General features: G+C 34.2%; 1 protein-coding gene and 1 non-coding gene across 7 annotated transcripts in view; one reads left to right on the forward strand and one right to left on the reverse strand.

Moving 5' to 3' along the window:
* The window catches only part of GPATCH8 (G-patch domain containing 8), a 168,154-nt gene that overhangs the window by 21,146 nt on the left and 131,280 nt on the right, over window positions 1-15,728 (forward strand). For 3 of the 6 annotated variants that reach the window (XM_077164153.1, XM_077164157.1, XM_077164154.1), the window contains exon 2: window positions 12,410-12,484. In XM_077164153.1, the coding sequence (XP_077020268.1) occupies window positions 12,410-12,484 (75 nt within the window). Of the gene's footprint in view, window positions 1-12,409; window positions 12,485-13,492; window positions 13,528-15,728 lie in introns of those variants that run through there. The other 3 variants (XM_077164158.1, XM_077164155.1, XM_077164159.1) reach the window with 2 other exon arrangements.
* LOC143689105 (U5 spliceosomal RNA) lies at window positions 4,352-4,467 on the reverse strand. Its single transcript, XR_013178576.1, has one exon. It is a non-coding gene; the product is annotated as a U5 spliceosomal RNA (small nuclear RNA).

The raw sequence follows: 15,728 nt of genomic DNA on the forward strand, positions 1-15,728 counted from the left end.
CAGGCTGCTTTCAGGGCTGTCTCCCGCCTGAGCCTTCCCCAGGGGAGGGATGAAACACAACTCAGGTGGAATCCCTCTCTCAAGGAATTCAGACCCCAGGGCTTGGCAGTTTGAAGCCATTAAAACCAGCCTACAACCTTTCCTCTGTCTCCACCATGCCCCCAGCAGGGTGAGCCTTCCAAAGTTAAAGGAGCCACAACATCTTTTGCTGGTGGGACCTGCAGACAGACAAGCGCCACATACTGGGCAGGGTAAGAAAAACAGAGCCCAGAGACTTCACAGGAAAGTTTTTCAACCTGCTGGGTCTCACCCTCAGGGAAAACTGACACAGGTGACTCCTTCCCCCCTGAAAGGAGGCCAGTTTAGTCTGGGAAAACCCAGCTGGAGTCTCTAATACCTATGCAGACCCTCCTAAGGGTGGGGAGGGAAAAGGCACCTTATAAGCAGGACAAGAAACAAGAAAGCAAGAACTGAAAAATTACCCTCTGTTAAACAAAACTTAAGCTAGAGGCCCAGAAAAAGCTGAACTGAAGGTCAAAGAACAGATAGACAACAAACTCATCTAGCAAGAAAACCCTAGGTAAGATAAGTGAAAGCAAGCTCCAGAATAAACTAATTAAGGTAATTAAATGTCCAGACGCCAGCAAAAAATAACAAATCACACCAGGAAAATTGAAGATATGGCCCAGTCAAAGGAGCAAACCAGTAGTTCAAATGAGGTACAGGAGCTGAAACAACTAATTCTGAATATACGAACAGAAATGGAAAACCTCATCAAAAACCAAATCAGTGAATTGAGGGAGGACATGAAGAAGGCAAAGAATGAACAAAAAGAAGAAATGGAAAGTCTGAAAAAACAAATCACAGAACTTATGGGAATGAAAGATACAGTAGAAAAGATGAAAAAAAACAATGGAAACCTACAATGGTAGATTTCAAGAGACAGGTTAGAATTAGTGAACTGGAGGATGGAACATCTGAAATCCAAAAAGAAACAGAAACTATAGGGAAAAGAATGGAAAAATATGAGCAGGGGCTCAGGGAATTGAATGAATGAAGTGTGCAAATATATGTATTGTGGGTGTCCCGGAAGGAGAAGAGAAGGGAAAAGGAGGAAAAAAACGAATGGAAGAAATTATCACTGAAAATTTCCCAACTCTTATGAAAGACCTAAAATTACAGATCCAAGAAGTGCAATGCACCCCAAAAAGAATAGATCCAAATAGACGTTCTCCAAGACACTTGCTAGTCAGAATGTCAGAGGTCAAACAGAAAGAGAGGATCTTGAAAGCAGCAAGAGAAAAGCAATCCATCACATACAAGGGAAACCCAATAAGACTATGTGTAGATTTCTCAGCAGAAACCATGGAGGCAAGAAGACAGTGGGATGATATATTTAAATTACTAAAAGAGAAAAACTGCCAACCAAGAATTCTATATCCAGGAAAATTGTCCTTCAAAATGAGGGAGAAATTAAAACATTTTCAGATAAAAAGTCACTGAGAGAATTTGTGACCAAGTGACCAGCTCTGCAAGAAATACTAAAGGGAGCACTAGAGACAGATATGAAAAGACAGAAGAGAGAGGTGTGGAGAAGAGTGTAGAAAAAAGGAAAATTAGATATGATATATAAAATACAAAAGGCAAAATGGTAGAGGAAAGTACTACCCAAACAGTGATAACACTAAATGTTAATGGACTGAATCCCCAATCAAAAGACAGAGGCTGGCAGAATGGATTAAAAAACAGGATCCTTCTATATGCTGTCTACAGGAAACACATCTTAGACCCAAAGATAAACATAGGTTGAAAGTGAAAGGTTGGGAAAAGATATTTCATGCAAATAACAACCAGAAAAGAGCAGGAGTAGCTATACTGATATCCAACAGATTAGACTTCAAATGTAAAGCAGTTAAAAGAGACAAAGAAGGATACTATCTACTAATAAAAGGAACAATTAAACAAGAACACATAACAATCATATTTATGCACCAAACCAGAATGCCCCAAAATACGTGAGGCATACACTGCAAACACTGAAAAGGGAAATAGACACATCTACCATAATAGTTGGAGACTTTATTTCCCCACTCTCATCAATGGACAGAACATCTACAAAGAGGATCAATAAAGAAACAGAGAATTTGAATATTACAATAAATGAGCTAGACTTAACAGACATTTATAGGACATTACACCCCACAACAGCAGGATACACGTTTTTCTCAAGTGCTCATGGATCATTCTCAAAGATAGACCATATGCTGGGTCACAAAGCAAGTCTCAACAAATTTAAAAAGATTGAAATCATACAAAACACTTTCTCAGATCATAAAGGAATGAAGTTGGAAATCAATAATAGGCAGAGTGCCAGAAAATTCACAAAACAGTACCATTTTACATTTCCACTGGCAATGTATGAGGATTCCAGTTTCTTGCCAGCACTTTTTAAATTGTCTTTTTTTTTAGTCATCCTAGTGGATGTGAAGAGCTTTTTTGCATTTTTTATTTTAAATTTCTGTTGTGGTAGCATTTATAACACAGTTTCCCATTTTAATAATTTTTAATTGTAGAATTCGCTGGTATTATTTACATTCAAATGTTGTAAGTGAAATTGTTTCCAGTCTGATTCTTTTGAACTTAAATTCTGATTAGTATAAATGGATAGGTTTATCTCAACTCTGAGAGCAGAGTATTTAGAAAGGAAGAGTTGATTTAGACAATGGAATGAGTGTTTCAAGAACTCATTTTAAAACTAAGTTTTAGAAATGCTCTAATATAGTGTGTTAGTCAGGGTTCTCTAGAACTGACAGGAGATAAGTAAATTGTATATGATTTATTATAGAAATTGGCTAATGTGACTTTGTGGATAGGCAGGTCCAAATTCAGTCGGCCAGCCCACACCTGGGAATTGCAGTGAAGGTTGTTAATGAATTTTCCAGGAGAAACTGCCTGAAATAGAGATGGAAATTCTTCCAACTGCTAAAATGGATTGTCTCTATAAGGCCTATAACTGATTAGATGAGATTTCTCTAATTGTTCAAGGCAGTTCTTAGTTGATTGTAGATGTAATCAGCCATAGATATAATCAAGCTGTAGATACAATTTACTGATTATTGAAATCCACGGAATATCCGCATAGTAACAATCCTGCCAGTGCTTTACTTCACCAAACAGGTAGACACCATAACCTAGCCAAGTTGACAATTAATTTGACCAGCACACATAGGATCTGTGAATTTTCGCTAGGATGACCATATGTTCTAGCATTATTATTAATAGCACACCCTTTTATTCTGTAAAGTGCCCTTCTGAGAGTGAAAGGATGACCAGTTATATGACTGTCTAGCTCTACTGGGATTTGAACTATGTAAATGAAGTTTTGAAAGCAAAAGAAAGCAAAAAATATTTCTTGAATCCTGTTAAGGCCTTTGGATAATCAGATGCTATTATTGACTGTTTGGGGGGAAGAAGGTTCATAGTAAGTCTAAGATCATCAGAATGACTTAAAAAGTGTGTAGTGGGAGGCAAGAAATAAAGTTCAAATTATTCTTATTTGTACTCTGGGCATTTGAAATCACAATCTTGTCTTCTGACCTTTTGTTTTTCTAGTACAATATTCAGAACATACAAATGGATTGAGAGTGAAAAGGAAACCACTTATCCTTCTCAAAGACAATCACTTTACAATTATATCTGTTTTTTCCCCACATATATAATATATATACATATCCCTTCTTCATCCTACCTACCCAGCACTTTGATTTTTTTTTCTCTTGACAATGGTCTTGAAGATTATTCCATAACCAGAAGAATTTTTTGTTTTTAAAGTAATTTTAGATTTATAGAGTAATTACGAAAATAGTACAAGAAGGTTCTGTTATACCACTCACCTTGCTCCCACTAGTACAATATCCATACAATAATCTTAATACAGTTACCCAAATCAGGAAGTTAATATTTGTACATTATGAGTAATTAAATTACAGACATTCTTTGAATTTTAACGGTTTTTCCACTAAATGTTCTTTTTCTGTTACGGTATCCTATCCAAGATTTCACATTGATTGCATTTAGTTAGTTCTCCTTTGTCTACAATCTTTAACAGTTCCTCAGTCTTTCCTTGTCTTTCTTGATAACTGGAAGGTTTCGGCAAGCTCTGTTTTCTGTGGTCAATACTGTTTCAGAATTATAGAGACAGATACTAATATTTTGTTTGTTTGTTACATATTTGCATTTTTTATTTCATTAATTTCATAGTTCTTAGTATAGAAAGCCCACATTGGTCAGTGTGAGCCTTTATAATGGATATTTAAGCACATATCCGCTTCTACCTTTTAATAGTTCATAGGGCATCATAAAAACAAGGCCTCGAAAAATTGAGTAGAAACTTATAACTTTTCCTCTCCACAGAAATCGTTAGTAAAAGACGAAAGATTTATACGACTTGAAGAGAAACCAGAGTATAGATACTAATGTTTTAAAATCTCTGGGCCTTGTATACTGTAGTACAGTGGAGGGAATATGGGTCGAAGAATCAGAAGCCTTTGTGGAATTGTGAGCTTCAGCCAATCATTTAACTTCTTTTGGGGATCAGCTTTCTTATTTGTAAAATAGGGATGATGAAAATTCCCCTGAGTTCAACTGATTGTCACATTCTACATTGACTATTTCTCGGGCTTGTTAGGATAATGTTTCTGAAGGTATTTTATAAAGCTGAAAGAAGCTATAGTAATATTGTATGATCTCACAAATATGAACTAATTATAATTCCTAAACCTGTAGACATAAAATCTAGAATACAGATTACCAGGATATAGAATGGAGATAGAGAATGAGGAGTGGTTGCTTAATATACGCAAGAATATAATTTTTTCTTGATTACCTCCTCATATGGTGTTTTTTCCCCTTTAATTTGTTAATGTGGTGTATTACATTGATTTTTTGTGTGCTGAACCACCTTTGCATACCTGAAATAAAATCCACTTGATCATGGTGTATTATTCTTTTAATGTGCTTTTGGATTCGATTTCAAGTATTTTGTTGAGGATGCTTGCATTTATAGTCATTAGGGAGATTGGTCTGTGGCTTTGAATCTAATTTTTAACTAGGTCAAACTTAAACATTTGGAAATGGATAAAGGTGCCAGCAGCATATTATCGTGAGTATAATTTACAGTGCTGAAAAGGGGATAAGTAGTTCAGAGTCATAATGTATGTCACCAGAAGGAAAGCTGGACATTAAAATATGAGAATGTATAACAGTGAATCTTGTGTCACGCTAACCTTTCCAAATAAATTTTATAAGTAGCATTTCCATTTCTGCAAATTAGACTTTAGGATTTTGATTGGTATTGCATTGAATCCTTAGCTTAATTTGGGTAGAATTAGCATCTTAACAACATTAGCTTCCCAATCCATGAACATGGAATGTCTCTCCATTTATTTAGGTCTTCTTTTATTACTTTTAGCAATGTTTATAGTTTTTGTGTGCAGCTCCTTTACATCCGTGGTTAAATTTATTCCTAGATATTTGATTCTTTTAATTGCTATTATAAATATAATTTTTTCTTGATTACCTCCTCATATGGTGTTTTTTCCCCTTTAATTTGTTAATGTGGTGTATTACATTGATTTTTTGTGTGCTGAACCACCTTTGCATACCTGAAATAAAATCCACTTGATCATGGTGTATTATTCTTTTAATGTGCTTTTGGATTCAATTTCAAGTATTTTGTTGAGGATGCTTGCATTTATAGTCATTAGGGAGATTGGTCCGTGGCTTTGAATCTATGAAATTTTTGGTGTTAGGAGGATGTTGGCTTATAGAATGAGTTGGGTAATGTTCCCTTTTCTTCAATATTTTGAAAGTTTGAGCAGGAATGGTATTCTTCTTGGAATGCTTGGTAAGCTTCGCCTTGTGAAGATATCTGGTCCTGGGCTTTTCTTTGTTGGGAGGTTTTTGATGACTGATTCAGTCTCTTTACTCATGATTTGTTTGTTGAGGTTTTCTGTTTCTTCCATAAAGTGTAAGTTCATTTATTTCTAGGAAGTTGTCCATTTCATCTAGGATATCTAATTTGTTGACAAATAGTTGTTCATAATATCCTCTTACAGTCTTTTTTATTTCTTCAGAGGTTTATGGTAATGACCCCCCCATTTCTGATTTTATTTATTTGCATCTTTTCTCTTTTTGTCTGTCAGTCTAGCCAAGGGTTGTCAATTTTATTGATCTTCTCAAAGATCCAACTGTTGGTTTTATTGATTCTCTCTCCTTTTTTAATTCTGTTTCATTTATTTCCAGTGTGATCTTCCCCCCCCCCCCCCCACTCTTATTGTTATTTGTTTCTGCTTGCTTTGTGATTAGTTTGGTGTTCTCTCTCTATGCTATTCAGTTGTTCAGTCAAGTTGTTGGTTTTAGCTCTGCCTGTTTTAGTTTGTTAAAGCTCTCAGAATACAATATGCTAGAAACACAATGGCTTTTAAAAAGTTGCAAGTTTACGGTTCTAAGGCTGTGAAAGTGTCCAAGCTAAGGCATCCAGGGAAAGGTACCTTGATTCAAGAAAGCTGATAAGTCCAGAACACCTTTGCCAGCTGGAAAGGCACATGGCAATGTCTACTAGCTTTTTCTTCTCATTTCATAAAGCTTCCCTGGGGGCATTTTCTTTTTGCATCTCCAGAGGTCTCTGGCTAGTGTGGGCTAGTGGGGCTTTGTTGGCACTAAGCTTTTTCCAAAGTGATTCCCTCTTTAAGAACTCTAGTAAACAACTCCACATTGAATGGGTAGAGACACATCTCCATGAAAACTACCTAATTAAAAGGTACCTCCCACAATTGGGTGAATCAAATCTGCATGAAAGCAATCAAAGATATCCCACTCTGCAATACTGAAGGAAGATTAAAGAACACGGCTTTTCTGGGGTACATGACAGTTTCAAACTGGTACATTTCTTTTTTAACATTGGTGTTTAGGACTATAATTTCCCTTCAGCACTGTCTTCACTCCGTCCCATAAGTTTGAATGTTGTGTTCTCATTTTCATTCGTCTTGAGCTGTTTACTGATTTCTCTTGCAGTTTGTTCTTTGACCCACTGATTGTTTAGGAGCATGTTGTTTAACCTCCACATTTTTTGTGAATTTTCTGGTTATTACTGATTTTCAGTTTTATTCTATTATGGCTAGAGAAAGTACTTTGTATAATTTTGATCTTTTTAATTTAAAATCCATTTTTTGTGCTCCAGCATATGGTCAAATCTGGAGAATGTTCATGAGTACTTGTGAAGAATGTATATCCTGCAGTTTTGGAGTGCGATATTCTATATGTGTCTGTTAGATCTGGTTCATTTATCACATTATTTAGGTTCTATGTTTTTTTTTTTATTATTTTTTTATTCGTTTACATGGGCAGGCACTGGGAATCGAACGTGGGTCCTCTGGCATGGCAGGCAAGCATTCTTGCCTGCTGAGCCACCGTGGCCCGGTTCTATGTATATTTGTCTTCTGTTTGTTGTTCTATCTATTGAAGAGAGTGATGTGTTGAAGTCCCCCACTATTATGGGGAGAAGTTTTCAGTAGATATCTTACATTGCCGTGTTGATGACATCACACCCATTTTAACCATTTTTAAGTGTGCAAGTCAGTGGTATTAATTACATTCACAATGTGCTGTCATTACCAACATCCAGTACCAAAACTTTTCCATTAACTCAAATAGAAACTATGTATTCATTCTCCATTCCTACCCCTGTTTCTGTTGCTATGAATTTGTATATTCTAGTTATTTCATGTAAATGAGATCATAGAATATTTGGCTTATTTTACTCAGTGTGATATCTTTAAGGTTCATCCATGTTGTCACATTTATCAAAACTTAATTCCTTTTTAAGGATAAATAATATTTACTTTATGGATATACCCATTTTGTTGATCCATTCATATGTTAATGGATACTTAAATTGTTTCTGCCTTGTGGTTATTTTGAAAAATATTGCTATGAACATTTGTGTACAAGTATCTATTTGAGTTCCTGCTTTCAATCTTTTTATTTATATTCTTGGGGGTGGAATTGTAAGGTTGTACCGTGTATTTTTTTAATCCATTCTCCAGTTGAGGGACATTTGAGTAGTTTTCATTGTACAAATAAAGCTGTTAAAAACATTTACAGAGAGTTTTGTTTTGTTTTTTTTACTGCAAACATAAGTAAATATCTTTCACTTGGTAAATACCTAAAAGCAGGATTGCTGGATTATATGGTAAGTGTATGTTTAAGAGAAACTGCCAAACTGTTTCCCAAAGTGGCTGTGCTATTTTACATTCCCATTGGCAGTGTATGAGAATTCACATTGTTCTGCAATGTCATGAGTTTTATTTTGTTTTTAAGCGCTTCTGATAGGCATGATGTAGCGATATCTCCTTAGGGTTTTAGCTTGTATTTCCCTAATGACTAATAATATTGGACATATTTCATGTGTTATTTGCCATCTGTATATCTTCTTTCATGAAGTGTTGTTCTAACCTTTTGCCCACTTTTAAAATTAGGTTGCTTGTTTTCTTAGTGTATTTTGAGATTTCTTTATATATTCTGGATACAAGTCTTCTTTCAGTTATGAAATTTGTAGGTATTTTCTCCTAGTTCGGTTTGTCACTTTTGTCTTTTATGGATTGTGCTTTTGGTGTTGTATCTTTGTCTAATTCAGAGTCACAAAGATTTTTTTTCCCTGTGTTTTCTTTTATATTTTACATTTAGGTCTGTAGTCTATTTTGAGTTAATTTTTATTATGGTGCAAGGTTTGGATTGAGGGTTTTGTGTGTGTGTGTGTGTGTGTGTGTGTGTGTGTGTGTGTGTGTGTGTTGCCTATAGATACCTAGTTCCAGCATCATTTATTTTAAAAACCATCATTTCTCGATTGGATTGTCTTTACACCTTTTTTGAAAATCAGTTAATCATAAATGTGTGGGTCTTTTTCTAGTTTCAAACTATTATTAATCACATTTTGTATTGTAGCTGATACCAGAGTGATTTGAAAACTCAGCCAGGTGTGGTTAGAAATTTAAAAATCTTTTTGGGAACCTGGTATCTGCTGAAAGTTGTTCGCAATCTATGAAATGGGTTTCTAAAATGTTGTTAAACATACAGATTAAAATAAATTTTTGCTAATGATTCATTTGTATATGTTTGGAAAATTTTCCATGCAGTGAGACTGAACTGGAATGGATTTTTTTTTAAAGCTTATTTTCTTTTTTGTAGAATTACTTGGTCGTTCTTTAATATCTGTAATGTTTCTGCTTTTATTCTATCATCTTTGATAGAGTTAAATTTTAGAGTAGTTGCTTTTTTAAATTTATTTATTAATTAAAAAAATTAACAAACCAAATAAGACATCAACATATATAATCAGTGATTCACAATATCATCACATAGTTGCATATCCATCATTTCTTAGAACATTTGCATTAATTCAGAAAAAGAAATAAAACGAACACAGAAAAGAAAAAAAAGATTATACCTACCATACCCCTACCCCTCGCTTTCATTGATCACTAGCATTTCTAACTAAATTTATTTTAGCATTTGTTCCCCCTATTACTTATTTTTATTCCATATGTTCTACTCGTTTGTTGACAAGGTAGATAAAAGGAGCATCAGACACAAGGTTTTCACAATCGCACAGTCACATTGTGAAAGCTATATCATTATACAATCATCCTCAAGAAACATGGCTACTGGAGCACAGCTGTACATTTTTAGGCAGTTCCCTCCAGCCTCTCCATTACATCTTGAATAACAAGATGATATCTACATAATGCATAAGAATAACCTCCAGGATAACCTCTGGACTATGTTTGGAATCTTTCAGCCATTGACACTTTGTCTCATTTCACTCTTCCCCCCTTTTGGTCCAGAAGGTTTTCTCAATTCTTAGATGCTAAGTCTCAGCTCATTCTAGGGTTTTTCTTAGTCCCTTGATGCTGAGTCTCAGCTCACTCTAGGATCTCTGTCCCACGTTGCCAGGAAGGTCCACACCCCTGGGAGTCATGTCCGACGTAGATGGGGGGAGGGTGGTGAGATTGCTTGTTGTGTTGGCTGGAGGGAGAGGCCACATCTGAGCAACAAAAGAGGCTCTCTTGGGGGTGATAGAGTAGTTGTTTTTTTATTTGAAACTGTCATGATTGTCCTAGGTTAAGTACTCTAAAGATATAATTGCTTTACCCATTTGTTGGTAGGATAAGATTATTCTGTTATCATTAAATTGTGCAGTGAAAGGTAGAATTATGAGATCTGGCTGTACACTAGTTCTATAACATTGTGAGATTTGGGTTAATGTAAGTATTTGAATATTATTATTATATAGAAATTTAGAAGTATTTACAGTTAACAGCTTTTACTTATCTGTTGCAGCAGAAGTTAAAAAGTCAGGAAGGAGGTGTTATTTTAGAAAGATCATTGCACAAAATATTGGCAGTTCAGGTTGATTTCATACAGACTTTCAGGATTGATAGCTGTTTTTTTCTTCTTTTTCTTTTTTTTTTTTTTTTAACATTTGTCCTTATACCCAGAATACCTACTTTCAAATCCTGTTACACTTTTGCTTTGTTTTTGTCTTTGGAAAACCCATTCCTATCTCCTGTTATTCTCTTCTTCTTTCAGATAGGCTGCCTCAAAATTTTATGTATTTTATTGTGGTAAAATAAGCATAACGAAATTTGCCATTTTAGCCATTTTAAAGTGTACAATTCAGTGGCATTAAGTATATTCACATTATTGTACAACTACCACTATTATCTAATTCCAAAATTTTTTCATCACCACCACACATTTTTAGCACCTAATTGTTCTCTAATATTTCATTTGTTTATTAGCCACTATTTTTATTTATTTATTTATTAAACTTTTTAAATTAATTACAAAGAATTAACAAACAAAACATTAAGATATCATTCCATTCTACATATACAATCAGTAGTTCTTAATATCATCGCATAGTTGCATATTCATCATTTCTTAGAACATTTGCATCAATTTAGAAAAAGAAATAAAAAGACAACAGAAAAAGAAATAAAACGATACTAGAGAAAAAAAGGTTATACATACCATACCCCTTACCCCTTGCTTTCATTTACCACTAGCCTTTCAAACTAAGTTTATTTTAACATTTGTTCCCCCTATTATTTATTTTTATTCCATATTTTCTACTCTTCTGTTGATATAGTAGCTAAAAAGAGCATCAGACACAAGATTTTCACATACACAGAGTCACACTGTGAAAGCTATATCATTGTTTAGTCATCATTAGAACTCTCCCTGCTGAGCCATTGTGGCCTGCCTCACCATAAAGTTTTGTTTAACTAGAATTTAATTTTTGAAAACAAAGTAACTTTTGCTAATGTTCAAGTTGTCATTATCAGTCCATGCACTGAATTCGTTTAGGCTAGCCTGAGTTTTTAATCTTTTGATTTAGGTCAATTCAGGACTCTCAGCTCTTGTGCTGTCTATTTTGTAACAAAAGGAAACTGAAAATTCATCATCTTATTTTAAAACCAGTGATAAGTTCTTCCTTCCTAAGGGAGCAGGGGAGATCAGGGAAAGCTATGATAAATAATTTCCCAGTTGTCTGCACTGATAATCAATTGAACTGTTTTGACTTATTCTTGTTGCAGAGACAGCTTGCTTGATTATGATCAAATATGGCATTATACACTCATGCTTATCTCTTTGGGCAGGTTATCTTGAGGAATAGTTGCATTAGAAAAACTTAAGAGATTGTGTTTTTAGTTCCTTGAAATCTGGATGTAGTAATAGATGATTTCAAATGGAATGGTTTAGCAGTTTTCATTAAAAACAATGTTATCAGTGTTGAACAATATCATAAAAAGATTTTATTTGCATTTCTCCATTTTTATGACTTATTTAGCCTTACATTCAATAGAAGATTGTTTATTAAAAGTAAAACAGAGTATGGCCCTTCGTTTTTATTCTGCACTCTTCCTAATATAGTCGTCTAAAAAGAGTTGATATTGTGAATGGTTGATAGTGTTTTAGTTAGCAGTTCTGATGTTTATCAGAGGAAGAAGAGTTCAGATTACTAGGTCTAGACTCATAAATACTTTTTATGGATTTAAAAATTTGAATTTGTGGTATTAATTATAAAAATGTGAACACCTGATCTACTTAACTCTGCAACTTTGGACGTGATTTCAGCTCTCTCAGCCATAGTGTACTCATCTATAAAGTGGGTTAATACCAGTTATTTCACTGGGTTTTTGTGAGTGTTCTGTGAGACAAGGTATATTTAGCATATGGTGTTCAATAAATAAATCAAACCTTAAGAAAAAAATCCTAGTTTGGTTAGGTTATTAATAAATTTGACATTTATTACTTTGGAAAAATAACTGTAGTCTTCTTTTTTCAGGGTAATCACTTTGATCAGTATGAAGAAGGACACTTGGAAATTGAACAAGCATCACTTGACAAACCTATAGAATCGGTAAGATGATCAATGCTTAGTTTTGGATCACAGCCAGTTAGTTAAGTAGTGTTCGTCTGATATTTGATGTGAGTGATGTTAAACTTACTAATAATTGACAGTACAGTTTAGAGCTGTTTACTTGCATGCCCTACAATAAACAAATGGAGTTTGGGATGTAATCTAATATTTAGTATATTGGGAAATCAACCTGAAAAATCCAAAGACAGTAGAATGTTGATGGAAAAATATCGTTTTGGCCCATACTGATATTTTGTTTAAGATAGCAAGTTAAAGTTTAGTGTTTTCATAAATTGAATAAAGCAATAAAATGTATTTTGATCCTTTAACAGCTTCACTTTCTTAAGCAGCCCAGTCATGTGTGAAATGCTCCATTAGTAACAGTTAAGGACTAATACATTTATTTACCAGACTCTTGTGGAACATGGTTAATTTGTTCTCTGTTGCTTAGAAGATGTCTGGTTTTTATCAAAAGTAGATTCTTTCTGTCTTTTCTCACCGCTTAGGTTTAGAATAAAGAAATTTATTTTCCTGACTCTTAATTAAAAAAAAAACTTCTTAATTTTAACATTATTTTCAGTTTGAAAAACCAGTCACTTTCATATCGCACAGTCCATTGTTAAATTGTCTAAACTTGTCAGTATTGTCAGCATTTAGTATTTGTGCTTAAGTGTCCATATTGAATAAGGGTTTCAGTGAGTTAATTTGTAAAACCTGAATGAAAAAATAAATCAAAGAGTGAATTTTAGTCTTTATAGCAATCAAGGCAAGGTCTCCAATCTCCTACCTTTTTGAAACACTGGTTTCCCCCTTTCTCAGAAAAATAAGAAGACAGTTTACAGAGCACAAATATTTTAACTTAACTTTTAATTTTAAAACTGTATCATAGTAAAGGATCAACATATATTTATGTTCCTAATTAGGTTGGTGTTGTGTGTGTTTGTGTGTGTGTTTAGATGTTTACAGAAATTTACACAACTTGGGGTGTTCGACATTTTTCTTCCACAGCAGTTGGCCCATATTAGCTAAGCAGCCATGATCTGGTTTGTATTGCACGGTCTGCCTTTTTAAAAATTTCTTCTCTAGGGTTTCTTTCTCCCCCACTTCCCCTTCTTATTTCTGTTCTTCTGGTCCAGTGAACACTGCATATAGTACCTTCTGTCTTAATGTGCTGGCATGATGCTAGACCTAGGCATGGCAGTAATTGATGACGCATGTGATAATGCTGCAGAGGGAGAATTCACATCTGATGTTGCATTGAAAACCCAGGGTTGGTTTTAGCATAAAGATAAAATGCCAAGCCCACCTTGCTAAGTTAAAAGTCCCTGAATTTGTGCCTTGTTCCATAACATCTTGGAGATTATCACAAGGCAAAATTTTGTAATGAAATCTTCAGACTAGACCACTGTGTTGGACTTGAAAAATAATTTCACTTTTCCGCTTTAATTTAAATGTTTCTTTGAGTCAAAGTTTAAAAAAAAAAAGAGCTGTCAGAAGAAAGACCCCAGTATTGTATTCTACAAGGTACATGGTTGGTTAAAATTCTTAGGCAAGCTATAATCCTGTGGGTCTGCTGACTTGATAGCAGCAGTAAATTTAATTTGACTGAATTTACAGTCTAGTGTTCATTGTTACTTTAGACGACAAGTATTTTTGAAAAGCACTGAATTAAATGACATTTAACATTTTCAAAGCCTTCTTCTGGAGCTATATTTAAGGTTTTTGAAAAATTCATTCCTGTGGCAGGTGAGGCTAATGCTATTTCACCTCTCACACTTGCTTTTCCAGCATATGTCATGAATTCTGGCACATGTCATGGGAAGAACATTTACCAGAAGGCAGTCTGACTGAGTAATCACTGAGTAGGAATGGAATTGATATCTTATTTATTAAATATAATTTTCTCCATTTAAATAGCAAATAAGATCGTATTCAGACTAAATATTTAGTTTTTTAATAAGTATGTCCAGATATGTATATTATATTAAGTTATACTTCTAATAAAAATTTACTCCTGAGACACTAAATATATGCTTTATTTGTGATATGGTAGCTCATATAGTAGCAACTATAACTTTATAGCCTATGTTGTGTTAGATAGAAGTGTGACACACAGACAGGAAGGATCTTATATCTGCTACCAAATCATTTGGGAATAAAATTTAAAGTTTTAAAAGAAACTCCAAAAATTATTGGCATCAAAGTGGATATTGTTCCCATCCACTATTCCCTCACACATAAGAAATTCTGTGTCACTTAAAGAGTATCCATCAAATAATAGATATATATTAAGTTATAGGGCTGGCTGGCTATATTGGACTTTTATTCTTAGGGGGAAAGGGGGATTCTTCTAACACATGGAGGAGTCTGCTGAATTAAAATCTTTCTCTGCAGCAATATCTATTGAGAGGTGCTGACTGTTTTGCTACAGCATGCAACTCAAAAGTGGCTGGAAATATGCAGCTTTGGGAGTCTACAGATCATTGCAGGAGCTAAAGGTCTAGTCATTTTTTTTTAACAAAGGTAATCTGCAGCAGCTGTTAACCATGGAAGTCTCTGCACAGGTTTGTGCCAAGGATATGCCTGTGTGAAGGGTTATTGTGAGTATAGGATTAAGGTTTTTTTGTTTTGTGATATTAGGGTAAATTTGATACAAACTGGCAAGATGGGAAATGACATACAAAGATGTAGTAATGCATTATGCTTTTAGTGTACTTCTGAACCAAGATTTGTTAGTATGATTATAGAGGTATTTTTAATTTCATTAGGGAGATGTTGAAAACACATCAAAATCCAGCATTTGTGAAATATTAATAATTTCATTACAAAGTTTTATTTCCCTCTATTTCAACCAACCAGATATCTTTCAGTGAAATTTCTAGTCAAGACTAAAATACCTTTCTAAGAAAATTATGAGGAAAATGAAAGACTACTTGATTATCTGAATTCAAAGAAGGTTGGAAAATATTAACATTTGACTTTTATTACAAATATATTTTAATTTCTTTTTATTGTTATTATTATAATTTTTTTTGCATGGGCAAGCACTGGGAATCGAACCCAGGTCTCCAGCATGGTAGGTGAGAACTCTGCCTGCTGAGCCACCGTGGCTCGCCCCAAATATATTTTAGAACTTGAATTTTAAAGTTATTGTTTTATGAACTTTGTAGGTCCTAGCCATTATAATTATGACCTCCAAATATGTGAAGATAAAAGTATTTAGAGAACAAATAAAATTTGATAT

This window comes from Tamandua tetradactyla, chromosome 6, assembly GCF_023851605.1.
Source record: "Tamandua tetradactyla isolate mTamTet1 chromosome 6, mTamTet1.pri, whole genome shotgun sequence".
In the NCBI taxonomy this organism is placed as follows: Eukaryota; Metazoa; Chordata; class Mammalia; order Pilosa; family Myrmecophagidae; genus Tamandua; species Tamandua tetradactyla.